The following is a 23,415-nucleotide window of genomic DNA, read 5'->3' on the forward strand; positions in this document are numbered from 1 at the left end:
CTGCTGTAGATGTGAGAAATGACACTACAATACATAGATTTAGGACTTCCATTGCAATTTTCAAGAGATATGCTTTTTATGTTGAGAGCTTAATTTTAGAGGTGGAACAGTTACTTAAAATACCTGCAAATAGATCAAAGACTATGCTAAACTGAATTACAACTTTTTAGGCAGATTTTATACTTAGTTACAAAATTTTTACTTGGTTTCTTGCCTTTACTGGGTAACTTCAGGCTTGCATTATGGGAATGAGATAAGATCATTCCAAGATAAAGGAATAGGCTGATTATTACCTGAAAGGCCACAGGAAAAGTGTACTTTGTTCAGGAAAAGTCAGAGGCAGTAGGACAGAAACAGATCTCAACATGCACATTGCTGTTAACAAAACATCTTGGGAACTGTTTCTGAATCACAAACTCAGTTCTAACATCCAAAATGAATATCAAAGATACATATGCAACATTGTAAAAAAAAATCTCTATATCCTTATGACACTGCATAACCTCTATTTCCTTGCTCCTTTCCAGCATGAATCCTCTAGCTAAGAGAAGCTGTCAGTACAAACAGACCCATAAACTTGGATGGGGTCATCTTCTGCTCCTTTCCATTACAATTTATTGATTGCAGTCTAATGTGCCAATCGGTCCAGTCAATTAGCATAGAGGTTTGTTTTTAAAACAAACCTGTCAGTCTTACTAAAAAATTAATAAATACTAATAATTAATAAATATCAAAGATCTTGCATTTAGAACTAAGAAACTGATGCCTTGAACATAATAGTTTGGAAAGTCCTTCCATTATGTTAAGCCTAAGCAAAGGACTTCTGAAGAGAGCCACCCAAAAGAGATGTATGAGGGTGTGAAGCTGGACGGAAAAGGGGAACAGTGTGCATCTCTCCTATCCACGTTCACAGTTAATTTTCCTGTGGCTTGCCACCAAATTCAGAAAGAAAATAATAATAACTCCAAACTGTCCCATGCTAGTAGAATCTGCATGGACTAGCAGAGAAGGAAAATTCTAGTGAAGTTTTTCAGGTGAAGCTGAATTTCTGAATGGTAAATTGTGGAACTCTCACCTGCACTGTTTTTTCCATAGACCAAGGGAGTTAACCAAAGCATAATAATAATAAATTGTGCAGAAGAGAGGAAGCGCTTTTTTTTATATCTTCTTATTTGTATTCATTTTTACTATTGATACTCTCCCCGAGCAAAGAAAACCAAGCCTCTTTTGATAATACAGTTACTATCATTTCTTGCTATTTACAGCCTGAGGAAAGGTCAGACCACTGTTATGATGACAGTGCAAGCAGAGATGAGGTCTGACAATTTTCAGGTTCTTTTGCACCCTTCCGGTCTTGGATACCTTGCATAACTTAAGTTGTACTCAGTTTGTCTAAATTTGGCCAGCATCCTGGGTTTTACCTATTACACGTTAAATCTTTAAAGCATCTCACAGCTCAGCTCATGTTGAGCCCTCCCCAGCCTAGCCAAAGGGAAATTAGGAGACATCATTTCAGCACTTTTGATATTTTAACTGATGTAAAGGGTCCATATGCCATCTCACCCTATAATTCACAAAGGAAGCCCACTGCACTTCCAGAAAATAAGCCCAAGTGTCTTTAATCTTATTCAGCTCCTCTAGCTACAGATACGTAACAGGTTCCACTCTCCCAAATGAGAGTTTAAACTTTCAAAATCAGTGAATTAATTTTAAAATTATTCAGTGCACTGGTTCATACCTGGATCAAACTGAAGAAGCTTGACGGGAGTCACTGTAAAGTCCTTTCCCAGCATAGCAGATACTTCATTGACCTGAGAAGAAATCAAACAGTAAATGCAATGCTGTGAACCATTTCATCAAACTGCTTCATTCTGTTGTGTCCTGAAGCTGCTGTGTGCCTCTCCAGGGAGTCTCAAAAAGACATGCCAATAGATGTGCTTCGGCTGAAAAGAAAAAGGCCTAGAAAATAAAGTTTGTGATGTGGAACTGTCATTCTGTCCTTGCTTATTGTTTCAAACTCATAATAAAAAAAAAAAAATTGTTCATCTTAAAATTTTGCCTATCCCTATCAAATTGTTACTTGACAGTATCAGGTAACACTGCTGTTCACCATGGCTGGAGACCCCACCATACTTGTCTCATGGACAGGTACGTCGTGGCATCCTGGAAGAGCAGCAGAAGCCTGGCCACCTTTGCCTGTTTAGTCCTTTGTGAGGTCTTGGACAAGCATTTGCACTCAGAGCTGTCTGCCAGCCCCAAAGACTTGCTGGGATAGGCATGAAACCCTACATATGTAACTATGTGGATTCCAGTGACTCCTTGACTTTTCACAGGAGACCGACAGAGGACACTAGCTTCCACACTGCATTCTTGATGCTAGGATCAATTTCACTGGTCTTCTTAGCCAAGTGACAACCAGAGTAGAGTCACAGAAGTCCGTGAACGATAGGGCAGAATGGCCCCCGATGAAATAAATATCAAAATTCCCACTGACTTCAGTGGAAGAAAAATCAAACTATATTTCAAATTGGGAAACTTGTAGTATTTTTCTAGCAAGGGGAGCTCATAAAATCCTAGATTTTCTGGTTTAGGAGGAAAGATAAAATTTGTGAAGGCAGGTTGCACGAAATTTGTTTATACAATTATAACCTGCAGCTTTCAGTCTAATTTTTTTGACATGAGACAGAGACTGTTCCCGAAGATATAAGGGATTCCTTGGGCTTTTTCCTAGGCTGATGGCAGTCGGGGGAGAAATGGGGGTGGCTGCCATGACTGTGGAGATGAAGCTCCCATACCCTCCTGGGCTCTTCCAGCCTGAGCACATAAATGAGAAGTCCCAAGGCCTAAGGTTGCCCAAAGCTTGGATTTTAAAGTGGCAAATCCTGGAAACCCAGCTTCTGAGCACAGTGCCAGAGGAAACTGCCTGCTCTGTCACAGAAGGTCATCAAAACTGAAATACTACTCCAAAATGGTCCAGTTTTAGTCAAACAGCATTTCTTCTTAAAGTGTTTTCAAGCATCTGTATTAGCAAGGACAATGTCCTTGTAAGTCTGGTTTGAATTGCACGGCCTATTTGCTAATTACTGAAATAGCTTTCAAGTCTGAGGAAGAAATTAATGGCCTTCACTGCTCATTATTAAGCTTCCAGTCAGGAGCTTGGCTTTTAGCTTTACCTTCACAGCGATAAAGGCAGACTCTGCAGAGTGTCCTGCCCTGGTGATTTTCAGAGACACCACTCCCACGCTCTCACACACTTCATATTCAGTCTGTTGCAATTCAATCCGAGACCACCGCAGCTCCAGCCTGTGGGAGAGGAGGGAAAGCTGGTGTGAAGCAAAGCCCTCGCCCCTGCTGCCCCGACTCCCTGCTGGTCTCAGGTTCAGTGGGGAGCCATTTCTCTCCTGACTGCTGATTTGGCCAATACACATACTGAGTCTTTGTTTCCAAATCAACACATTTGTGTGATTAGAAAAAGGGAGAGGCAGTTAATAAATCTTCCAGTCAAGCCCTGGTCTACCCAAAACTAAGCCTGAACCTTGTTTCAGAACCAGAAGGGTTTTGCTGCAACTTTGAGAAGAGCAGTTTGTCCATAACACCAAATAGGCCAGGATAAGCTGTCACTGTTTCTTCCTGTTTCCCTTTAACCTTGTAGTTTTATTTTACTCTGATTCCCCAGTATTTTCTGTGCAATATCTTCCTTTCTTCCCACCTTCCTTCATCTGTCCTCTAACCCTCCTCCTGTAGTATACAGGGCATTGTCTAGAGTTCTGCTGCATCTGTGTGAGTGGCCTCCCCACTCCCCTCACGTTAATGTTCTGTGTACTTCGTTCTTCAGCCATACAAGTGGCTGATTCCAGGAGTCTCATACACTGCAATTTAGAATTGTTTATAGGGGATGTGACTGAACCTCAGAGGATCTTATGCTGCACAGGGCAGCCAATAAAGATCTCGCCTTTCTAAAAGCTGTGATAAAAATTAGTGAGAGTCAGAGAGGAATGAAACAGGGCGGAGAGAAGGAAAATGAGCTATACAAAACAATTTGAACGTTTCTAAAACAAACTTCTAGACCTTTCAGGGTTGACTAGCTCTAACATCAGTGGAAGTTTTCTCCTGTCCTCCCATATCCTCTAATACTCATTTTTGGGCAACCCATTTAGAAGCTGATTTGCTTTATTTTTGCTGAAGAGGATGCCTGTGCCAGGTGTAGTCCAGTAGCATTCAGATAAAAGCTGATATTTTATTTTTATAATAACAACATGCAAATCAAAATTGTATTTTGAACCAGTGACCATTAAATGATAAATTGTTTTAAAAAGCTTTTAAATCCAATAGTAAAAATATTATTTTTTTTCTTAAAAGCCAAATTCTGCTTTGTTCTCATGTCCAGTGCAGCTAACAGATAAATTCTACTTCTCTGAAGCCCCTATTTCCCATACAAAAAGTGCTTTCTCTTTTCTGTCTTTGTAAAGCCCTGTTATGCATTGGTCTGTACACACAGAAATTCACGCTTCCTCACGAGGGGTGGCAGCGTTTTAATGGTGGTTTTAACATCAGTGCTCCCGTCAGACTGCACAGTGCCGCTGGGAAGGGCTGGGGCTGGCTGCGTTGGGATGAGTTGGTGCCTGGGGACATCTCTTGGCTCTGTCCCCTCCCTGTCCTCTCTCCAGGGGAGGGCTATGCAGGGGAACCGGGCCCTTGCAGGCAGTGTCCTGCTCCTTTTCCCTCAACCTGAGTCCTGGTTTGTGAGTAGCTAGTTCATCCAACGAAAACAGTGGTAGGTATTCTTCTCAGTTACTTCTGACAAATTGCTTGAACGTCCAGCCCTATTTTCAGAAATAAAGAGAAGCATTGTCCCTGCTGTAGAGATACACCCACTTTTCACCTTTGTCATCAAAGCACAGTTCAGATGATAACACAGTTTCTAATTTTTGTACATTAGACTTATCATATGTTACAGAGAAATTCTGACAATATGCCCAATATAAATTTTGGCAATGGATGACAAAGAAGGTGCTGTGTGCACTCCACCCTCTTTCAGTGCTCTTTTGCAGAACTATGGTGCTCATAGCTTTTACTGCTTGAGAGCATCCCCTCCATCATGATCTCAAGCTTGTGAAAAAGGCATTGCCGTTAGCACAGAGCAAGAGTGACCTCCAGCTGCAGGACCATGTACATGAAGCAACAGTCCATCTCTCAGAACCCAGTATTTCAAATCTCCAAATGTCCAGCTGCCACTTAGAGTAAACTTTGTTATGTTTTTCTGTGAGGCCCCAAAAGGCCCTTCAGAACTGTGTCACTGTTTAACCCAGAGTTAACCCTTTGTATTTTGCCTCCCTGGGGGGAAGAAACCTTCTCTACTCTTCAGCAAAAAAAAAATATTGCAGTTTGAGCCATAGCTATGTTCACTTTTGCGTGGCTTCAAGCCCAGGACAGGTTCATTTGCCCCAGGGTACAGCACACACAGTGCACCACAGCACACACCACTGAGGGCTGGAGCTACCTTTGGGGTACTGCGGCATTTCCACTGGCATCTGTGACTTGAAACTCCACGTTGTCTGAATTAACTTCTTCCCACGATGTATTGATGACATAAAGTATGGTTTTGCTGTTCAAATCCTTTTGGCTAAACCCTTCCTGAATAAATCCACCTGGGAAAGAAGAGAAACGTTCAGATGAATCAAAAGCCTGTTAATAAGAACCATGTAGCTCATATACACTGTTTTCAGCTTGTCTTTTTGTTGAATGCTTAGAAAATTTGAACTTACAGAAACCTGATTTTATAGCTAAACAGCAGCATCCCAGCTTGTTATAAGCCCCAGTTAATTTCTTCCCATGTGACATGTTTATAAAATGGCCAAGTTCAATATTAATCTTTGTTTTTCTTAACACAAACAAAGAGTGGTTTCTTGATGGCAGCTATTAACAATCATCTCAAACTCTTTAAGGATTCGTGATGAACATGAGACTTAGTTTTTAGTGTAAAAGCTTTCTTACTACATTCAAACCATGCCTAAAATTTTGCTAAGAAATTTTGATTTCCTCTGTCAAACAAACATTAACAGGGTAGGTTTTGGTACCTGGTCTGGTATGTCACAACGTATAGAGATTATAGAAGACAGCACCTGTTGTTATATTTTCCAGGTAGCCATAATGAGGACCTCGTAGAATCTTAAAAATTATTTTGTCATCTTCTGTATTGGGATCAGATGCCTTCAGGGATCTGGCAGTTATATAGATCCCATAATTGCCATTCTTCAGCAGTTCCACGTCAGAAAAGCAATGGAGATGAACAATTTTTGGTGCTGTTTTGTCCAAATGATCCACCTAAATCAAAGTTAGACAAATTATGTTCATTTTACAGCATCAGGATATTCTCTGCCTGTCTTTTGCTAAAAGCACAGTAGCCTGCTCACAGTGGCAGTACCCACTTTGAGTCTGCTCCAGAGAAAGTCTAATCTCCAGTTAAATACTATTTCCCATGAGAGGTTTTCCGATGCAGATTGCCCAGTCACTTGCTGCCTGCAGCAGGATATAGCACACACTGGGGAAAGCAACACAAATTCTGTGTGCCTCTGCGCTGATGTCACACACTCCATAAGTCCTTCTCCTTTTTGATGTAAGTTTCTTCATAGCAAATGAAAACTCCAGCAAAGGTTTCTCACATCTGTTTTACAATAACAAGTGCGGAAACCAAAGGATTATGATAATCATAATCATACACCTGGCCAATATGTCTCCTCGAATCTGTGCTACCTTTCACAGCTTCTAATGAATCTTCTAGCGTTCTGCAATGGTGGCTGCTGTTTCCATATCTCATCTTCTGCTGAAATGGCCCTCCTCACTCACCATATAACTCCAAACTTTGTCATTAGAAAAAGTTAGGAGCCTCTGCATTAGTATCAGTGTTTTGAAACAATAAAATTTTGATATACAATGCAACCAGGCCTACTTCGCATACTTAAACAAGCCAGATAGATAGATACATACAAGAAGTCATAGCAAAGGCATCTGACCCTATGACACAGTGGGAAGAACTTGAAAATTAGGGAAATGGGAAGCAAACAGGGATATCCTAGTAAAGGAAGGAAGAATCAGAGCAGACATCTTACAAAGACTCCCAGAAGGAAGACCGACTGTCCGGTTGTGGGAGCAAAGTGGCTGTAATTCAAGATTCCAATGACATAAAGTTCAACAGTCATTCTAGTATCCATCACATGCCAATCAGTGGGTCAGGTACCAAGTGGAAAAGCAGAGCAGGAGAAAGTTCATTCCTCCCCATAGCTAGCCTTAACTTTAGGATTGAGATTTCTCTGTAAAATATTTTAGCAAGTGTAAGTATATAGTTGCTTGTATTTATATAAGCAGGACGTCTTTCTCTTAAGTAGAGTCTCTCTCTTTACACTCTATAAAATTCTTTGCCTGAGTAGTGCATTGTGGCAAGTAGTTAATTCTCCAGGTTAATTATTCATGGAACACAGAAAGCAAACATTTTAGCTGATAAATACCTCGGGTAAATATAGGCTGCAGCAAGTACTAGTTACATCAAAATTACTGCATTTTCCACCTTATCGTGCTATATATCTCTTTTAAGTAGGCCTGTGGTCACACTTGCCTGAATGGTGAATGCCACTGGCTCGCTCTGCACCCTCCCATTCACGATGAAGCCTTGATTAGTCCTATCTGTTGCAACAAATGTAAATCTGTCAATTTGGGAATCCCCACCTCGGTGCTTGTATGAAACATCCCTGTTGTCCACATCTTGCTGGGTGAAATTGTACTGCAGGAGCACAGCCCCTCGATAATAGAGATGACCATACTGGGGGAGCTGAGCCAGGAGGAAGGTAAGGTTTTCTTTGGCAGTGTCTGGGTCTGAAAGCTGCAGGACATCAGGAGAAAGGACTGCCATAGCGCCTTCCACTAATCTTAACCCTGCGTTCCTAGATAGTGTGGGCAAAGTTTGGTCAGCTGCCTCCAAGGAGATCACGAATGTCCCATGCTTAGTCCTCAGTCCATTGCTGATGATGAATCTGGCAAAGAGAGGCAAGGTAGTCTTCAGCATGTGTTCTTGACTCACCATGTACTGAAATGAAATGATAATACACACCTTTACTTACAGGACTTGCCTGTGTTGATACTGCAAAAGTAGTAGAGCTGGTTTGGGCTCAAACTGAGACTTTGGGTGGGGTGGATGTGTGACTTCAAAATGTGACAGAAGATGGCCAGCTACATGGCAAGAGTTACAATGCATCTACAGGAATGCCAGAGGAATGGTTTTGAGGATCTACCTATCAGTCTCAGCTGTCATAACAGAGCTGATCTAATCTTCTAGCTCAGATACAGATGGAGCAGATCTAAATTGGTGGGCTGGCTGGAGTCCGGGGGCAGGGAGAGTGGAGTTTGGGGGGGGTCTTATTGCACCCTCTGGCATACATACATGTTTGTACACATCCTTAAGTATATCTTCACTTGGTTACCTAGCAATGACAACTGCCAGTGAAAGCGCTGGCTTTGTCTACAACTTACAGAAAGAGGTGTGTAAAGTGCTTGGTCTGCCTGGCCAATGCTCTCTTTTTGTTGACTGTTACAAGCCTTTTGTACCAAGTAGCCCCAAAACTATCTAAAAGAGCAAGCTAGAAAATTAACCATCCTCATCTCACTTTACAGATTTGTTTAGGCACTAACTGTATCTGTAAATTTCTGTATATTCAGAGGAACTGATACATGTTTCTTTACAAAACCCAAGATTTCACTGAAATACTAACATTCTGTGGGAGATATTGGGCAGAACTATACATGTTGCTAGGGTAATCTTTAAAATGTAGATGTACATACCATGTATTTATCAAAGGGTCAGATGTGCAAAATTCCTATTCTGTGCTGGGCATTTCTATTAATAGCAGCATAGTTTCCTATAGTTCTGCCTCAAGCAGTAATATTTCTTTAGGTATACTAAAGATTTGATTATGCTCTACAGTTAATTTTCCTTTCCTAAACAAGAGAAAGATGAAGGTGCCCATAATCTGTTGGAAGCCTACCAGCTGGGTATGGGCTTTTGCCATACAAGCGGCAGCATGTTCTGCAGAAATTTGTTATCAAATTTAGTTGGGGATAAAAATAAAGAGAAAATCAATCTGTTAGCCTTCAAAATTCATCCTAGGTTTCATGGTCAAGATTATTACCTGAGTTGGTTTTTTTTCTGAAAGCAATTACATTGCACATTATCATGCCTGTAACAAAAACTTTTGAGGGTATATAAAACTAAAAATTCCTTTGAAAATGTCTCACAATCTTCATGTCCCATCACCATGTAGTACCTAAGAGTTACTTTTCTTCCTACAGAAGTTTCTGTGGCTATGTTGCACAGTACCTGCAAAAGGATCTTGGAGAGTGGTTTTTCACCCAGGTTTTTTTCTGCCTGAGCCAGAACAGAGTCCACTTTGCAAAGAAAATTTGCTTGTAGTAGACTACTGACATTCCCTGACCTTCCTTTTTCTCCCACTCTGCAATTCCCAGTGCTTTGAATGTACAAACAGTTACACTTAGGCAGTTGATCTTGAATGGGACAGTATCATGGGACGTTTGTTTCAGACAATATGAGGTCCAGCGCAGCTGGCTGCTTTCTGCCTAGCCTGACTCTACCATACATAAGTGAAATGGGGATGGCTTGACATTTAGATTATCTGCCTTCTCTTGCTTTCTTAATTGCAGACCTCAGAGAAGTATTTAAATAATTACAGGGTCAGAACCTGTAATTGCAACTTATTGTTGCATGCCTTGAATGTAAGTAACCTTCAGTAGGCCATGGAGTAGCTTACTGTGTCACACAGACGGTCCATCTAAAACTCCTCACTGCCTTCACCAATGCTGGATGATTAGGGCTTGATCAACTTGTAAGCTGGCAGTATGCCATGAAACAGATGGGAATGAGCATACGCAGATCAAGGACTATATAGCAGTTAGAAATATGTTTACTCAGGATGGTATTCCCAGCTGGGAACCTAGAGACATCTGTCTGCACTGACCTAATGCTATTTGTGCCAGTGGTAAAAGGGTTGTGCTATTAGTTATCCAGCTGAAATCAAATACAGAACTAGAACATTGATGATAAGGGAAAAAAAAAAAAAAAGCAAAACACATTCAGTCAAGACCTTAACGATCTCTCAAAAAGTCTGGAAAATTGCAGCAGAAGTTAATTTCCTCTGCTTCTTTCAACGGCTGTAAAATCATTTAGATGATGTCTCAAACAGTATTTAAGTGAAAGCCTTAGACAATTCAGTTCATGAAACTGAAGATTCGACCAGTCTTCTGCAGAATACCAGAGAGGTGTAAACCTCCTGGTTATGTACATTGGACTGAAATTTACAATGCGAATGTCACATGCCAGTTGATTTCACAGGTGGTGAAACTGCCTATGTCAAAGATGTCCTTTTTTTTTCTGCACTTTGGGAGATTTTGGTTGTTTATTTCTGGCTTATGGCTGCTTCATCTTTTCCTTAGGAATGGAGAGCAGCCAATATTCTCCTCACTCTGATGAAATTTAGGGGACAACTCTTAGGCACAGTTAGAAGGACATGTTGCATGGTTTGATTTCACCATTACCAACATTTCATGCTTTCTGCAGTTCGATGGCAATGGAGTTGGCTGTAGGACCTACCATCTGTCATGGCATTTAAAAGATAAAAATGGAATCATAAATAGTGCCAGCTCATTACAAAATCGAGCCAGCGTGTCAAAATGGAGGACATTAGCATGTTCTTTTAGTATCCTGCTGCCAGCATCTGATGTCAGGTTGCTAATCACTTGAAGTCATCTGTCCAAACAAGCACTGCCAAATCTTTCTTCCAGGCCAGCAGCACCAAACAATACAGGCAAATTTATATCTGAAGGAAGTACTTCAGTGGAAAGTAAATATCTGATCAGTTAATCCACGCCACTCCCCCCGCCCCGCCCTAATTACCCATATAATTAATATAACCCTTCCTTGTTTAAATAATAATAATATTCTTCCACAATATTTATATGTCTACACAAACCCAAATTATTTTCCAAATTGTAATATCAAGGAACATAAATTATTCAGATTAAAATAGTTACTGAATATTAATATTTATTAAAAGATCATAACCCTACTTTTACAAGGCTGACTTTCTAGTTTGGTTCTTAGCCATTGGCCTAAACATAAGACACTGGGTTTATCCACCTACATAGTTTCCCTAGAAGTGTTTGATTTACTTTCGTTGGTGCGGTGTAGAAGACATATCGATGGAAGCCACTCCTACACTGCCCAACCTAGGGTTGGCAGGACTGCAGCTTTACTTGTCTAAGCTAATTCTAGTTTTGGTTAGTTTTTCACAATCGAGAAACATAAAGCCAGAGAATATTTGTTCACTTTTTCTGTTATGACTACAAGTGGATCAGACAAATCTCCTAAGTAAAATTTCCACTGCATTTGATTTAGTGGAAGGGATAGTTTGAAATGTTTCCACTGAGGAAAGTGCCCAAATTGCTCTTAGCTTAACTCTAGATAATGTCACTTGAACTGCCCTAGAGTCAGAGGGTGGTTTATTTGATGTGTCCATGCCCCACTTGCTTGACTTCCCTGCAAAAATCTCTCAAACTGGATGACACAATGTGTCCTTGAATCTTCATCATGCATCATGGAAAATGCCATTCATATCAGGAATCTATTCATAAGAGAATGTAAAAAGAAGTCTTTCCTGAATTGCAGCTCTTAGGAGCTAAATCCTTCATTTTTCTTAGTCACAAATGAAAAAACAATAAGCTTATAAGTTTGTGTGGAAAAACTGAATTTTACAGAAAGTCAATTTTCTGTCAAAAGCTGTTTTCTGAGGAAAATTATAATGCTAGCAAGAAGCTAGTGTTCTTCCTTTAGAAACATTTTCCTTATTTCTGACCTTTTTTTCTCCCCCCCCCCCCCAATTTGCTCTTTTATGAAATGTTTTCTGAGACTTTGAGCAACAAAACATCTACTCTGTCTTTACCTGATGATAACTCATTACATCATTCCACTCTATAACCAAGGCAGGTTAATTCAAGAACAAAATAAGGAAATATTCACTTTAGAAGTGCACCTAGTCTAAGCTGGTCTAAGGTGAAGGTTCAGAACAGGTGAAAGTAAATTTAAATATCACTAGGCTGCTGAACTGGGCCTATAGGTAACCAGGTTTACCCCCAAAATCCAAATGTCTAACCAAATTTCTGAGCTATTGCTGTGTCAGAATAGGTAAGTGGACTGGTTTTCAATATGTTTGAGAACTACTTATAGATTCAAAAAGCCTGGAACCTAATGAATATGATAAATAATAATAGATAAGAAAGCAGTTATTTAATATCTGGATGGACTAGTTTTACCACATCCAGCTGTAGCAAGAAACCAAAGGAAAATTCCACAAAGTATGTTCTTAGTCCTTCTCCTCCACTTAATGTTGTGTATGTTTGGGTGCTATAATAATACTGAAGTTAGTATCATTGAGTGAATGTAGCTCTGGCTAAAATTTCAGCATCAATTAGAAAATGTATTTATTACCAAAGCAGGCACAACTATGTGTATTAGGATTTTTTTTCAAAACCCAACAAATCCAAGGGGAAAAGTTTGGGGGTTGGAGTGTTATGCTTTACCTGAATGTATCTTCAGGAACAACTGCCTTTGTGTTGTGAACATAGCAGACTATCTGTCTTGCAACGTCCATTTGATTGAAGCTCGTAATGGGGATCCCAGGATAGCTGACATATTCTATTTGTCCATACTGGGGTGGGGAGGTTATCACATAGAGGAGCTCCTCTGGCTTGTCAGTATCATCCAGTGCAAGGAGGACATCGGTTGTAATGTAGCCCTGATCCCCTTTTGGCACTCTAAGAGGTCTGAGGAAAACAGCAATGTCTCCTGCAGGATAGACAAAACAAAACTAAAATAGTCATACTGAATTGTAAGTTGATCTCTTCTGCTTTATTTAGCCACATGCAAGTCATCACCAGTAGAAAAATCAGGATTATAGGGAAATTCAGGCTGGAAAGGACTTCAGGATGTCTCTAGTCTGACCTTCTGCTCAAAGCAGAGTCAACCATAACCAGGTTGTTCAGGTCTTTATCCCACCGGGGCTTGAAACCTGCCGAAGATGGAGCCAGCACAACTTCTCTGAACCCTTGTTGCAATCTTAGCAGTGTCAAGTTAACTTGGTCCAATTTAGATTTCTAATAGGGATGCAATAAAGGAAGAGAGACTGTAAGACTAGAGCATAAACATGGAAGAAGTCCTTGAACAGTGTTTTTCCCACCTTATTACATTCTTGCCATTTTTCTGTGCTTTTGATTTAGTCAGAAATAAAGCTAGTTTCAGAAGGGTATTTTTCACCTCTATTTGAAAAGTAGCTGGGAGTCCTGGGAGGCAAGGTGCAACACATTGCCTTAGGCAGAGCCTTTTCAAATCCCAGGACCACTTCTTCACCAGCTGGAACATCAGGGCTCTGGCCAACAGTGAAATCCAAGCGGACAGACTTTCAAGATCTGCAGGGAGACTTGCCAAAGGCCTATCTGTAGCGCTCAGGGAAAGATCAGGACATCTTTGTCTCAGAAACAGGCACTGTAAAAAGTCAAGTCTGGCAGATGTTTACCCTTTTCCATGTCCTTGATATTTATGTAGAAGTCCACAGATGGGGATCTGTTGTACCCATCCCACAGATAAAATGTGAAGCTGTCTTGGTTCTTGGACCCTATAGCTCCTGTATGGACATATCTCACAAGGTTCATATCCAGCTCTTCTTGAGTGCACTTCATTCCAGTTTGGAGAGTCATCCAGCCTTGTCCCACCTAGAAAGAATAAACACCCTTCATTAAACAGTCTCCCATGCCTCCTCCGTGGTTGACTGTGTTTCTTTGCAGTTAGGCAGAGTATCAGTGGCAGCTACCCGGCTTCCCTTCTAACTTATGGACTCTTTCCTCATAGTATGTTTTGAAGGGCAGTAAATAGCTGGAGTTGTTCCCAAGCAGCTGGAGAAGGTACAGTGATCATGAATAAAATTGAGTGAATGAAGTTTAACCACTTTTACTCCAGGAAACACATTTCTGCACACTTCTCAATGAGACACCAGAAAGATCAAAATGAAATGGTTCCTGACCTAGCTTATGTTTTCTATTTGTTAATTTAAAAAAAAAAACCTGCTCTTGATTCCATCTGAAATCATACCTAAAGGGATATCAGAAATGAACCTATGGGGAACTTCAGGGAAGCACAGAAATTTAGAGCCCCAGATGTCCTCTGATGGAAAAATGTTAATTGCCCCCCCAAAATACCTGATTTTCTGAAGACAGCATAGTACCCTATGTTGGACTCATCATTGTACTGGACATTTAGCCTGTAGTAACAGTGTCACTAGCCTCGGAGCAAACGTTACCAAGGATAGATAGCACAAATACAGGCGGATACCCTGTATGTTCAAACTGTCAGACTCCAGTCAGTAGCTGTCTCTTGCCCAAATGTCTGGGACCCCTTTAATTCACAAATCTCACGTGATCCACAGATTCTTGCAGGGATCCAGCATTAAAATACTTTCCAGGCTCACAGGTTTTAGAAACTGATTTTTTTTTTTCTATTATATATGCATACAATTAAAAAGAGGCATTTTTTCTGTCTTTGTTCCCGTAGCTTATCTTGGTCAATAGATGGCCATCTTTCCTTCTATTTCTAAGCTTATTTTCTGCCTTTCCTCCTGCTATATCCTTTTAATCTTCTTTCTTTTTTCCCTTCCTTCCCCCCCTATACTTTTATTCTAACCTATGATTTATTACTCACTCTTTGACACACATCTCCCTCCATTCTTTCTGAACTCTGAAGTAACTGAAGTTACGGCTTACTTGTCACTTTTTTTTTTTTAACCAAGGACTTCCCCCCACCCCTTCCCAGATTTGGTGCTCTGTTTTCCCCCTCCGTGGGCTGATTCTCCTGGCGTCTCTCTCCATTATCACTTCGCATGATCTGCCATACTTTCCACCCTCCCTCTCCTCCTGTTGAGGATCTGGCCTTTCATGTTAAAGCCTCTGGAACAGCATTATTGTTTGGTTCAAAAACTCTTTCAGCAATTAAACTGGCCACAGCTATCTACTTCAAAACATGACAGATGTTTGGGAGAAAAGAAGGATGAACTTCATTCTGGTCTAAACGGAGATTTTTTTTTTTTGCATGCCTCCTTTTTGTTGAAGTACAAGACTAACCTTGAGCTGAAGCTGACCATTTTCTGGAAGTCTTTCAAATAAGTAGTAAATTCTCTCCCTGGGGGTATCTTTATCTTCTGCTGACAGAACAGCACTAGAAATTATTCGAGTTTCACCCATGCTCAGCTCTATATCAACCTTCCTGCAAAAAATAAAAGTAATGTATTGATGCAATAGAAGAAAAGTAACGTTTCCAACACGTAATTTATCTGCAGGAATATGGGTTACTCAGATGCTGACAGAAATGACAAATGCTGAAAGAATAGAAGAAGACTGCCTATTTCAGTTTAAAACAGTAAAAAAGCAAACAGGGAGACCAGTTCTCTTTACAGCAGTGAACAAAACCAAAGCAGCTACCTACAACAACCTGGGATTTACCATGTCTGTATTTTTCCCCTGGGCACTATTTTGCTTACCTTCATACAATTTATAAGAAGAGGACAATGTAAACAAATAAGCTGTATTACATATTACTGCTACTGTAGACCATAGAAATACTGGCTCTAATGAACTGATTGCTCATTAGAGAAAAGACTCTTTCAAATTGCTAGTCTTGCTTGCCTTAATCTTTAAGAGAAACTACAAATATCTAACTGGCTTCTTCTCTATGCTTCCCATTGCAGAATTTTCCAGAGTTCTGGATTCAGAAAAGTAGGTTACAGTTTCCTGTTCCTTGGCAGAAATGGCCATCACTAGCCACAAATATCATTTGAGGCAGCTCTGGGGAAAAAAAAATCCCACGTTGTTTGAAATTCATGCAGAATCTTGCTCCAGAATGATTCTCAGATTGTGTCTACTCTGTGTCCGTTCTCAGCTAGTAACCATCCTCCAGTTTGTCTCTGCTTTATCATTTTGCTGTTAGCTGTCATACATTTTTGTCATGTAGCACCCAAACAGTGTTATTGGACTATACAAAAGTTTCAGGAAGGTTGGAGAGGATTCAGCATACCCAGTCACCCCAGGAATGGGGCCTGCCCAGGGGCCATGAAACAGGTTGGAAAAGCACAGACTCCTTAGGCATTTGGGCAGCTAAGCTCTGGCTGGACACAAATGAGCATGTGCAAGCCATGCTATTTCAAAGGCCAAGTACAGGTAGATTTTTACAAGAATTGCTAAAGACACATTTTTCATATAACAGCCCTCTCCTTTGCTAAGCTGCAAGTCCTGCTTCCAAAGCAGAGTGACAACTGAGATTTCCAAAGAAGAAGTTGTCACAATTATGTAGTAATTTTGGAAAATACATTTATTGTTCTCAGAAAAAGTGGAGATTTTTTTTTCCTGAAGTTTCATCTTCAAACTAGTATGGATATGAGGCATAGAAATTTCATGTTTGGCAAAATGAGAAGCAAAGAAAATGGAGTCATATGACAAAGTGTATCAAGACATATTAATGACAGATCAAGCAACCTTAATGGTTTGCTCATATCGGCGATGAACATACTGGGACTATGCAAACAGAAAGACCAGGTGTCTCACTCAAAGACTGCATGCGCCAGGAAGAGAAGATTCAAACAAAAAAAATAAGTGAAGGTAAACACATTTAGTTGCACTTGGAATACGGTCTAATGCCAACTAATTTTTTTTGCATAGCAGTTAGTTGGTTAAGTCCTTCTAGGATACGCATGTCTCACCTTGAGAAGAAGCTTTCGAGGGGAATGTGTGAGGCCCTTACAATCTTCAAGCATATTACTTGCTACAGGACACAATCCAAGAGGTGATGGATTGAGTTTTTGGCAACCACTATGAATAAGAGCCAGTATTTTCTAGCCAAAACCTTCCCAGATTCTTCAGTCTGTTGACTATTGCTAATGGAGATGAGAGCTGAAACTCCCTGGGGTGGAAAGGTGCCCCCAGATGAAAAGGTGAGAAGAAGCGTACAGGTATTGTCAAATGCTCACCTGTAAAACACTGCAATGGCCTAAGGGAGCTCCTACCCCACAGCTAAAATGTGGTGACCAAATATGGCAGCTAAACCATTTAAATATCAAACTGAACATGTTTCCTTAAAGCACTATTGCTTAACTGCTGGCAGCATACCGCATCTCAGTGGAAGAGTAAGAGGCAAGAAGCAGTAACTTCCTATAATGAAATAGCTATTTTGCAAGTAGGTGGCTCACTTTGTGCTACTGTCCACCACAGGAATGACAAATGGTGAGATCTAATATTGCCAGACAAGGAGCAAGAGTTTCTGGATCCAGCTGGGCAAGACTTGACTTCTTGCACTCCATCACCTTCCTTCAGAGCGAAAGGGTGGAAAATGACCTATCAATCTTTACCATGTGAGGAATAAGTAGGCAATTACCAGTAATTATCAGTAGATTATATAGATAAATAAACTATGCCTTTTAATCTAACTAGATATTGACTTTCTCTCTCATTAGCATTATGTGCTTCTTGGTAATCTTTCAACTATAAAACTAACATTTTTTTTTAATGCAGGAAGCTCTACATAGTAAACAAAATTCAAAATTCACTGCAATGAGAAATGTAGGCCTGATCTGAAGGTAGGCCAAATATCCTGAGGGATCAGAAATTCCTACTTCAGGGGCAGCCTGCTTAAAAGGCTGTGAGTCATTTCCAAAATGCAAACTTCAGAGATTTGGAGCTATACCCCCAAAGCCTTCAGGCCTCCAGCTACCCATCTGTCTGTCTGGGGCTGGAAAGCAGTCAGGAGGACAGAAGCCCTGATGCTCTGTGGCAGGTTGTCAGCTAAAAATTGGGGATCCCAAGGGATGAGTTCCTTGTTAAAATGTCCAGAAGGTTCAGCTCTTTTGCAGCCAGCTGCCTCTCCACAAATGGTCTGCCAGGCAATTTCTGACCACATCTAATTCATCTGTGACTCCTAGTTTTGAACTGTAAGGGAAGTTAGCATGTTCCATTTCAGAAGTTGAATTATGGCTAAGCAATAGAGCTATGTAATAGAAAAGAAGAGAATCATTAAGCTGAAAGGCTTTCCTCCATGAGGCAAGGAAGCATCGGCTTTGTGGATTCTCTCATTCTAAAATCCAGAGCTGCTTTCAGAGAGGTGTTTTAGACAAGTAGTTGCCCCAGGGAAGAGGAGGGCAAAGTAACTGTAGTCAATATCATGACGGTCAGTGGCCAGCAGAGGTGTGCAAACATCAGGGCTCTCTGACAAACATCTTGAAGTAAGTTGTGAAAGACAAAAGAAGCATGTTCCCCGCACCTTTTATGGTTCTGTTCTTTTAATATTGAGCAACATTAAAGCATGCCCTTCTTTCACTGAAAATGTTTTTGTTAAACAGGCTGACAGAGACCCACATGGACATTAATCTGTGACTAGTTATGGCATCCTCTCCCCTTCAGTCACTGATTTGCTGTTTTGATCACTTTTGGATCATTTTGTCTGAACTCATCCCTCTGCCAGAGACAGGAACATGTGGCTTACTTGCTCAGCACCGGTTTCTCATCATTAACTGGAATGACCTTTACTGAAATCGTCTTGAGGACTTTATGTTTCCCATCAGATAGCTGGATTTTAAAGCTGTCGGTGAGGTTTTCTGAATTGTCATGCATGTACATCAGCTTCATTCCTATGCAGAGAGAGGGGGAAAGAAAAAGAATAGGAGACGGGGAGAGAGAGAAACGGAAAGAACAATAAATCTGACTCCTGCAAAATCTCTAATATCATTTCATTCTGCTTCCATCACCCTTCTTCCATCTCCCCTCCCCATATGCCCTGGTCACAGCAAGCTTGTTTCAGCTACCAGAAGATAAGCTTGGCGAACCACTGCTGTTCTAACATGTCTAACGTATGTCTAACAATGTACTATTGACTCAAGGACACTCGCCTGAGTTGATTAAGGAGTGAATCTCTTCACAAATGGGTCTCTGTCAGTCTGAAAAAGGCACATTTCTTCCCCTCTCCTCATTCCAATTCATTTTAACAGGGACCATAGAAAGGGTGAGACTATCAGTTAACACTTTTTGTGCCTTAAATAATCCTCAGGGAATTTTAAAGAAGCCTTGAGGAGGACAGCTGGCCTTGTGGCTATGACTACAGACAGTCAGAAGATCTGAGCTGGAGGTGGCTCAGTCTGCTTTATGGACAGGAAAAGAGAAAAGCTAAGCAATTGGGAAAGAGTTGAAAACAGGACTCCGGAAGGCTGAGGAATTTGAGGTGGGGACATGATACTTCTGAAAGTTCATATTAGACAGGCAGAGAGAATAAAAAAATTTCCTCAGGTTTTGAGAGCTGAACAGCAGCCTGAGTGGCAGGATTGAATTAATGTCCCTCTTTGTATTGATAAATCCTATTTCACTAAATGGCCCCAGTCTGGAAAAATCCACCATACTCTTGGCAGTGTTAAATACACTTTTTGATTACACGTACTTGACAGAGCTTTGCTGCCTCAAACCAGGTTAATTGATCATGCTAAGCTATAGAACCCCAGTTCATACCTCTAACATTAAGTATATGAAGGTATGATGAAGGTATATATTGTGGCCTTTCAATATATAAGGGAGGCTTACAGGAAAGATGGAGAAAGACTTTTTCCCAGTGCCTCTAGGGCCAAGAAAATGGACAAGGGTTTTAAACTGAAAGAGGGTAGGTTTAGATTGGACATAAGGAAAAAATGTTTTACAATAAGGGAGGTGAGACACTGGAACACGTCGCACAGAGAAGTTGTGGATGCCCCATCCCTGGAAGTTCTATAATTCTATGATTCCGTGATAGTTTAAATCAATGTATAACCCCATGATCAGTTAATGTGCTTTTAAATCAGTCTCTCTGTGTCTGCTTTAGGTCAAACATTTTGCTGTCAAACATTTTGAAATCTTTTTGCTGATATGTTACAATATTCCCTTTATTTTTTCAGGGCAGATGGCCTCCCTGGTTGTATTACTACCCTTTCTGACATCTAGGCCTCTCAGGGTGATTTTATTGACAGTTCTTATAATCAACAGACAACATTAGCATTAAATAGGTTAACTTCTATTCCTAAACGTTACCGTGGAAATATACGTAAGGCAACAGAATAAATAAGTGGTGGAGGTTTCTCACTGTTTCTCACTTGCTTCATTAAAGGAGTGAAAGACCAGTGTCAGAATGCTGCACCTACCGTTCTTCAGTAGCTCCATGGAAAAGTCATGAACAAGCAACCCATGGGTGTGATGGTCATGATTAATTAACTCTTTATAGTGTAGGATATTATTGCCATAAATTCCATTAATTAGGAACCCGTACAAGGGCCTCTGCACAACCCCAAATACCAAACGGTCTTGAGGCACATCCAGATCAATTGCGTTGATAACAGACAGATCCAGTTCTTTCATCTCCCCCTCTTGAACCTGAACATGAAAGAAAAAAAAATGTCCAATTCTTTTACATAAAAAGAAACTATAGAATTTTAGCATGGTTTCCTAAGTAGGGTACTTTTATGTATGAGTGTATCTCTTTGTTTCCTCCACCCATTTCCCAGTAGCTTTTGAACCAGCTCCTGATTTCCACCAGTTTAAGAGACATAGAGTAGTAAATGGTTACAGTGATGAAAAGAGAACGTGAGATAAGGATTTCATATCTGCCCCAATTAATAGAAAAGCTGTTAGGTAAGTAAACTTCATATGAAGTGCTAGGGAATGCACAGAGGAGAAAGCCTTTAAATATGTAAATATGTATTAAAATATGGATGCATATAAATTTATACACATACATGCATTTTTTATTTTACAGTAAGATAAGATTACACTATCGTAGCATGGTGGACACAGAATTGTTATTTATATTAAAAACAGCCTTCAGAATGGGAAGAGGCTATGCCAGGAACATAAAAAAGCTCTACAACAAAATTGTAAAAGCTCTTGAGAAACCAGAAGACACATAAAGATCCTTCTGCTTCCTAGATGACTTATTTATTTAAAGATTTAAGTCTTTTTTTTCACTTAACTACAAGGTACCAAACAGAGCTGTGCACTGTGCCAGTCCCACTGAAGCTCTGTCTTACAGGTTTACAAGTCTTACAAGTTTAAATGGGATTTAATTGGGCTGTTGCCTGAAGTAGGCTGAACTCCCCAAAGTAAGGGAAAGATGCAGAGGAACAAGTGTCAGAACAATGTTTTTATTTATATTAAACAGTGTTTTCTGATATAAAATAATTCTATGACAGACATTTTGATTCTTTCCTTACGGTAATATTCCTTGCTATGAATTCTGGGACTTCATCATTGGTTGGGTTGATCAGCACGAAAAATGGAGTCTCTGCTGAGCGATGAAGCCCATCAGTGACATAAAGAACAAAGTGGTCTGCTGTTGGCTCCATTCGCAAGTGCCTGGCTTGTACATAGTTTATGCTCAGAGCTTTCAAGTGCTTCAGCTGAAACGAAGCTAGAGATTTTAAAAAGATGATGAGTTAGCACAATCTTTTCCTGCCTTCTGGTCTTACATGTCATTAAAAAAAAAGTGAAACTACATCTTTCCTCAAAGAACAAATAACTTGTATTTTTTGAGTTTCCGGTCATTTTTTGGCTGAAAGAGTTACACTGCACATGTTATTGCAAGACATGTGCCTTTCCTCTGGAAAAAAAAAATGCATCTTTCTGCTTCTTGTGGGACTGTGCAACTTCATACTTCTCAGTTCAGTCTGCAGAACTGAGCCCAAATAAAAAGACCCACATAACAAGTAGAAAAAGATCTGAGTTCTAAGTAGTTACATTGATTGTTATTTGACTGACAGACCACAAAAATGGGAACTAAAAGGCCCAGGAATTCTGGTGTCCATCTGGCAACACTGGTAAAAGCTGGTAGCATTACAGAGCGTGGCACAATCTGTTCTACTGAGGATGAAATTGTTTTACAGTGTTTGAAGGTGGACAAGGGAAGACAGCCAAGTCAACCACTATCTCCATCAGTTTTGTAACTTTGCCTTGGAAACTAACATGGGACAGGTTTTTCAAATTCTCAGTTACAGCATTGAATTAACAGAAATATAGGTGAAGGGAACTGCAGGAGCCTTGCATGGGAGAATGAAGGGGGAGGCAGACAGAGCAGATTAATGCCTCATATCACCACTTCTAATAGATTGCAGCTGAAATGCATAAAACAAGGATTGGCTTGTTTACTTCGAGTGCCAATTCTGCACATTTGCAGAGCTGCAGTCTCCCTTTGAACTCCTCTCACACAGTCCCACTGCTCTTAGTTTGCCAGCACCTGCCGTTCTCAATAAGTCTGTATTAATGCACACACCTGCAGCTACTTCACCAGAGCTCACCGCACGACCCTCCAGGAGCCCTCTGCATTTCATCTGCTTGATTACCATACATTCTTAAGACTTACCTATACTTATACCAATGTTGCTCTTCTCAAACCCAGGAGAAGGTAGTATGTTTTCAACGTAACCAAACTGGGGAGGAGAAACCAAGACAAACTCTAAGTCATCTGCAGTGGTGTCAGGGTCAGTGGCAAACAAATGGTTGGTGGTAAGGGCTGCGGAGGCACCCTCCTCCACCACAAACCTTGCACCTGCACACAAACAATATGATAAGCATTATTGCTTATTTATTTAGCTCATTTTACTGTTGTTTTCATTAACAAGAATGGAAATAATAACTAAAGTGGGAAAGGCTATAAATACTGAGTTACTGAGGGGTTTTGGTTTTGGTTTTTTTTTTCTCTGCTTACACCATCAACGCTACTTTTGCCATCATGTAAGTAGAGAGGAAGGGGATTATGAAATTACTTTACTGGTAAGTTTATGTGCTGCCCAAAATCAGTTGTTACCTCTGTTTGTCAGAGCATTAATTACATGAGAGCTATTAAGAATTGCTCATAATGCACAATTTTTTATGCATCACTGCTTAATTTCCCTGCTGGGACAGTGCTTCATTTCCAGAACATTATTTGTGCGAGAGCCTACAAATTACAAAACTAGGCATACATATGCTTAAATATTCTCTGAGATACATAACATATACGTGATGCTTACAAACAGATGACATTGAAAAGGACACGCATACCTTTAATATGTATACTACAGATTTTATCCAAAGCCCAGGAAGTCAACATCTTACACAATGGGCTGTTGTTGCACTAATATGCATTATGAACACTCTTTCCATTTTAACTGAGTATTTCTGATCCTGAAGAGTACTAGTGAAAGTGTGGCTTCACAACTATTAATTTGATCCGTTATGTTTATAGCCTAGATTTGTCTTTATTCACTAATAGAATGA

General features: G+C 40.3%; 1 protein-coding gene across 1 annotated transcript in view; it reads right to left on the reverse strand.

Moving 5' to 3' along the window:
• FREM1 (FRAS1 related extracellular matrix 1) overlaps window positions 1-23,415 on the reverse strand; it is a 60,654-nt gene that overhangs the window by 15,050 nt on the left and 22,189 nt on the right. The window contains exons 17-28 of the mRNA XM_086770361.1: window positions 22,520-22,705; window positions 21,375-21,571; window positions 20,310-20,538; window positions 18,635-18,779; window positions 15,229-15,370; window positions 13,632-13,827; window positions 12,640-12,904; window positions 7,613-8,027; window positions 6,123-6,324; window positions 5,501-5,648; window positions 3,174-3,303; window positions 1,739-1,811 (exon numbers count right to left, since the gene is read on the reverse strand). Coding sequence (XP_086626487.1) covers window positions 1,739-1,811; window positions 3,174-3,303; window positions 5,501-5,648; window positions 6,123-6,324; window positions 7,613-8,027; window positions 12,640-12,904; window positions 13,632-13,827; window positions 15,229-15,370; window positions 18,635-18,779; window positions 20,310-20,538; window positions 21,375-21,571; window positions 22,520-22,705 — 2,328 coding nt within the window. The remainder of the gene's footprint in view (window positions 1-1,738; window positions 1,812-3,173; window positions 3,304-5,500; window positions 5,649-6,122; window positions 6,325-7,612; window positions 8,028-12,639; window positions 12,905-13,631; window positions 13,828-15,228; window positions 15,371-18,634; window positions 18,780-20,309; window positions 20,539-21,374; window positions 21,572-22,519; window positions 22,706-23,415) is intronic.

This window comes from Chlamydotis macqueenii, chromosome Z (assembly GCF_036417535.1).
Source record: "Chlamydotis macqueenii isolate bChlMac1 chromosome Z, bChlMac1.mat, whole genome shotgun sequence".
NCBI lineage: Eukaryota > Metazoa > Chordata > Aves > Otidiformes > Otididae > Chlamydotis > Chlamydotis macqueenii.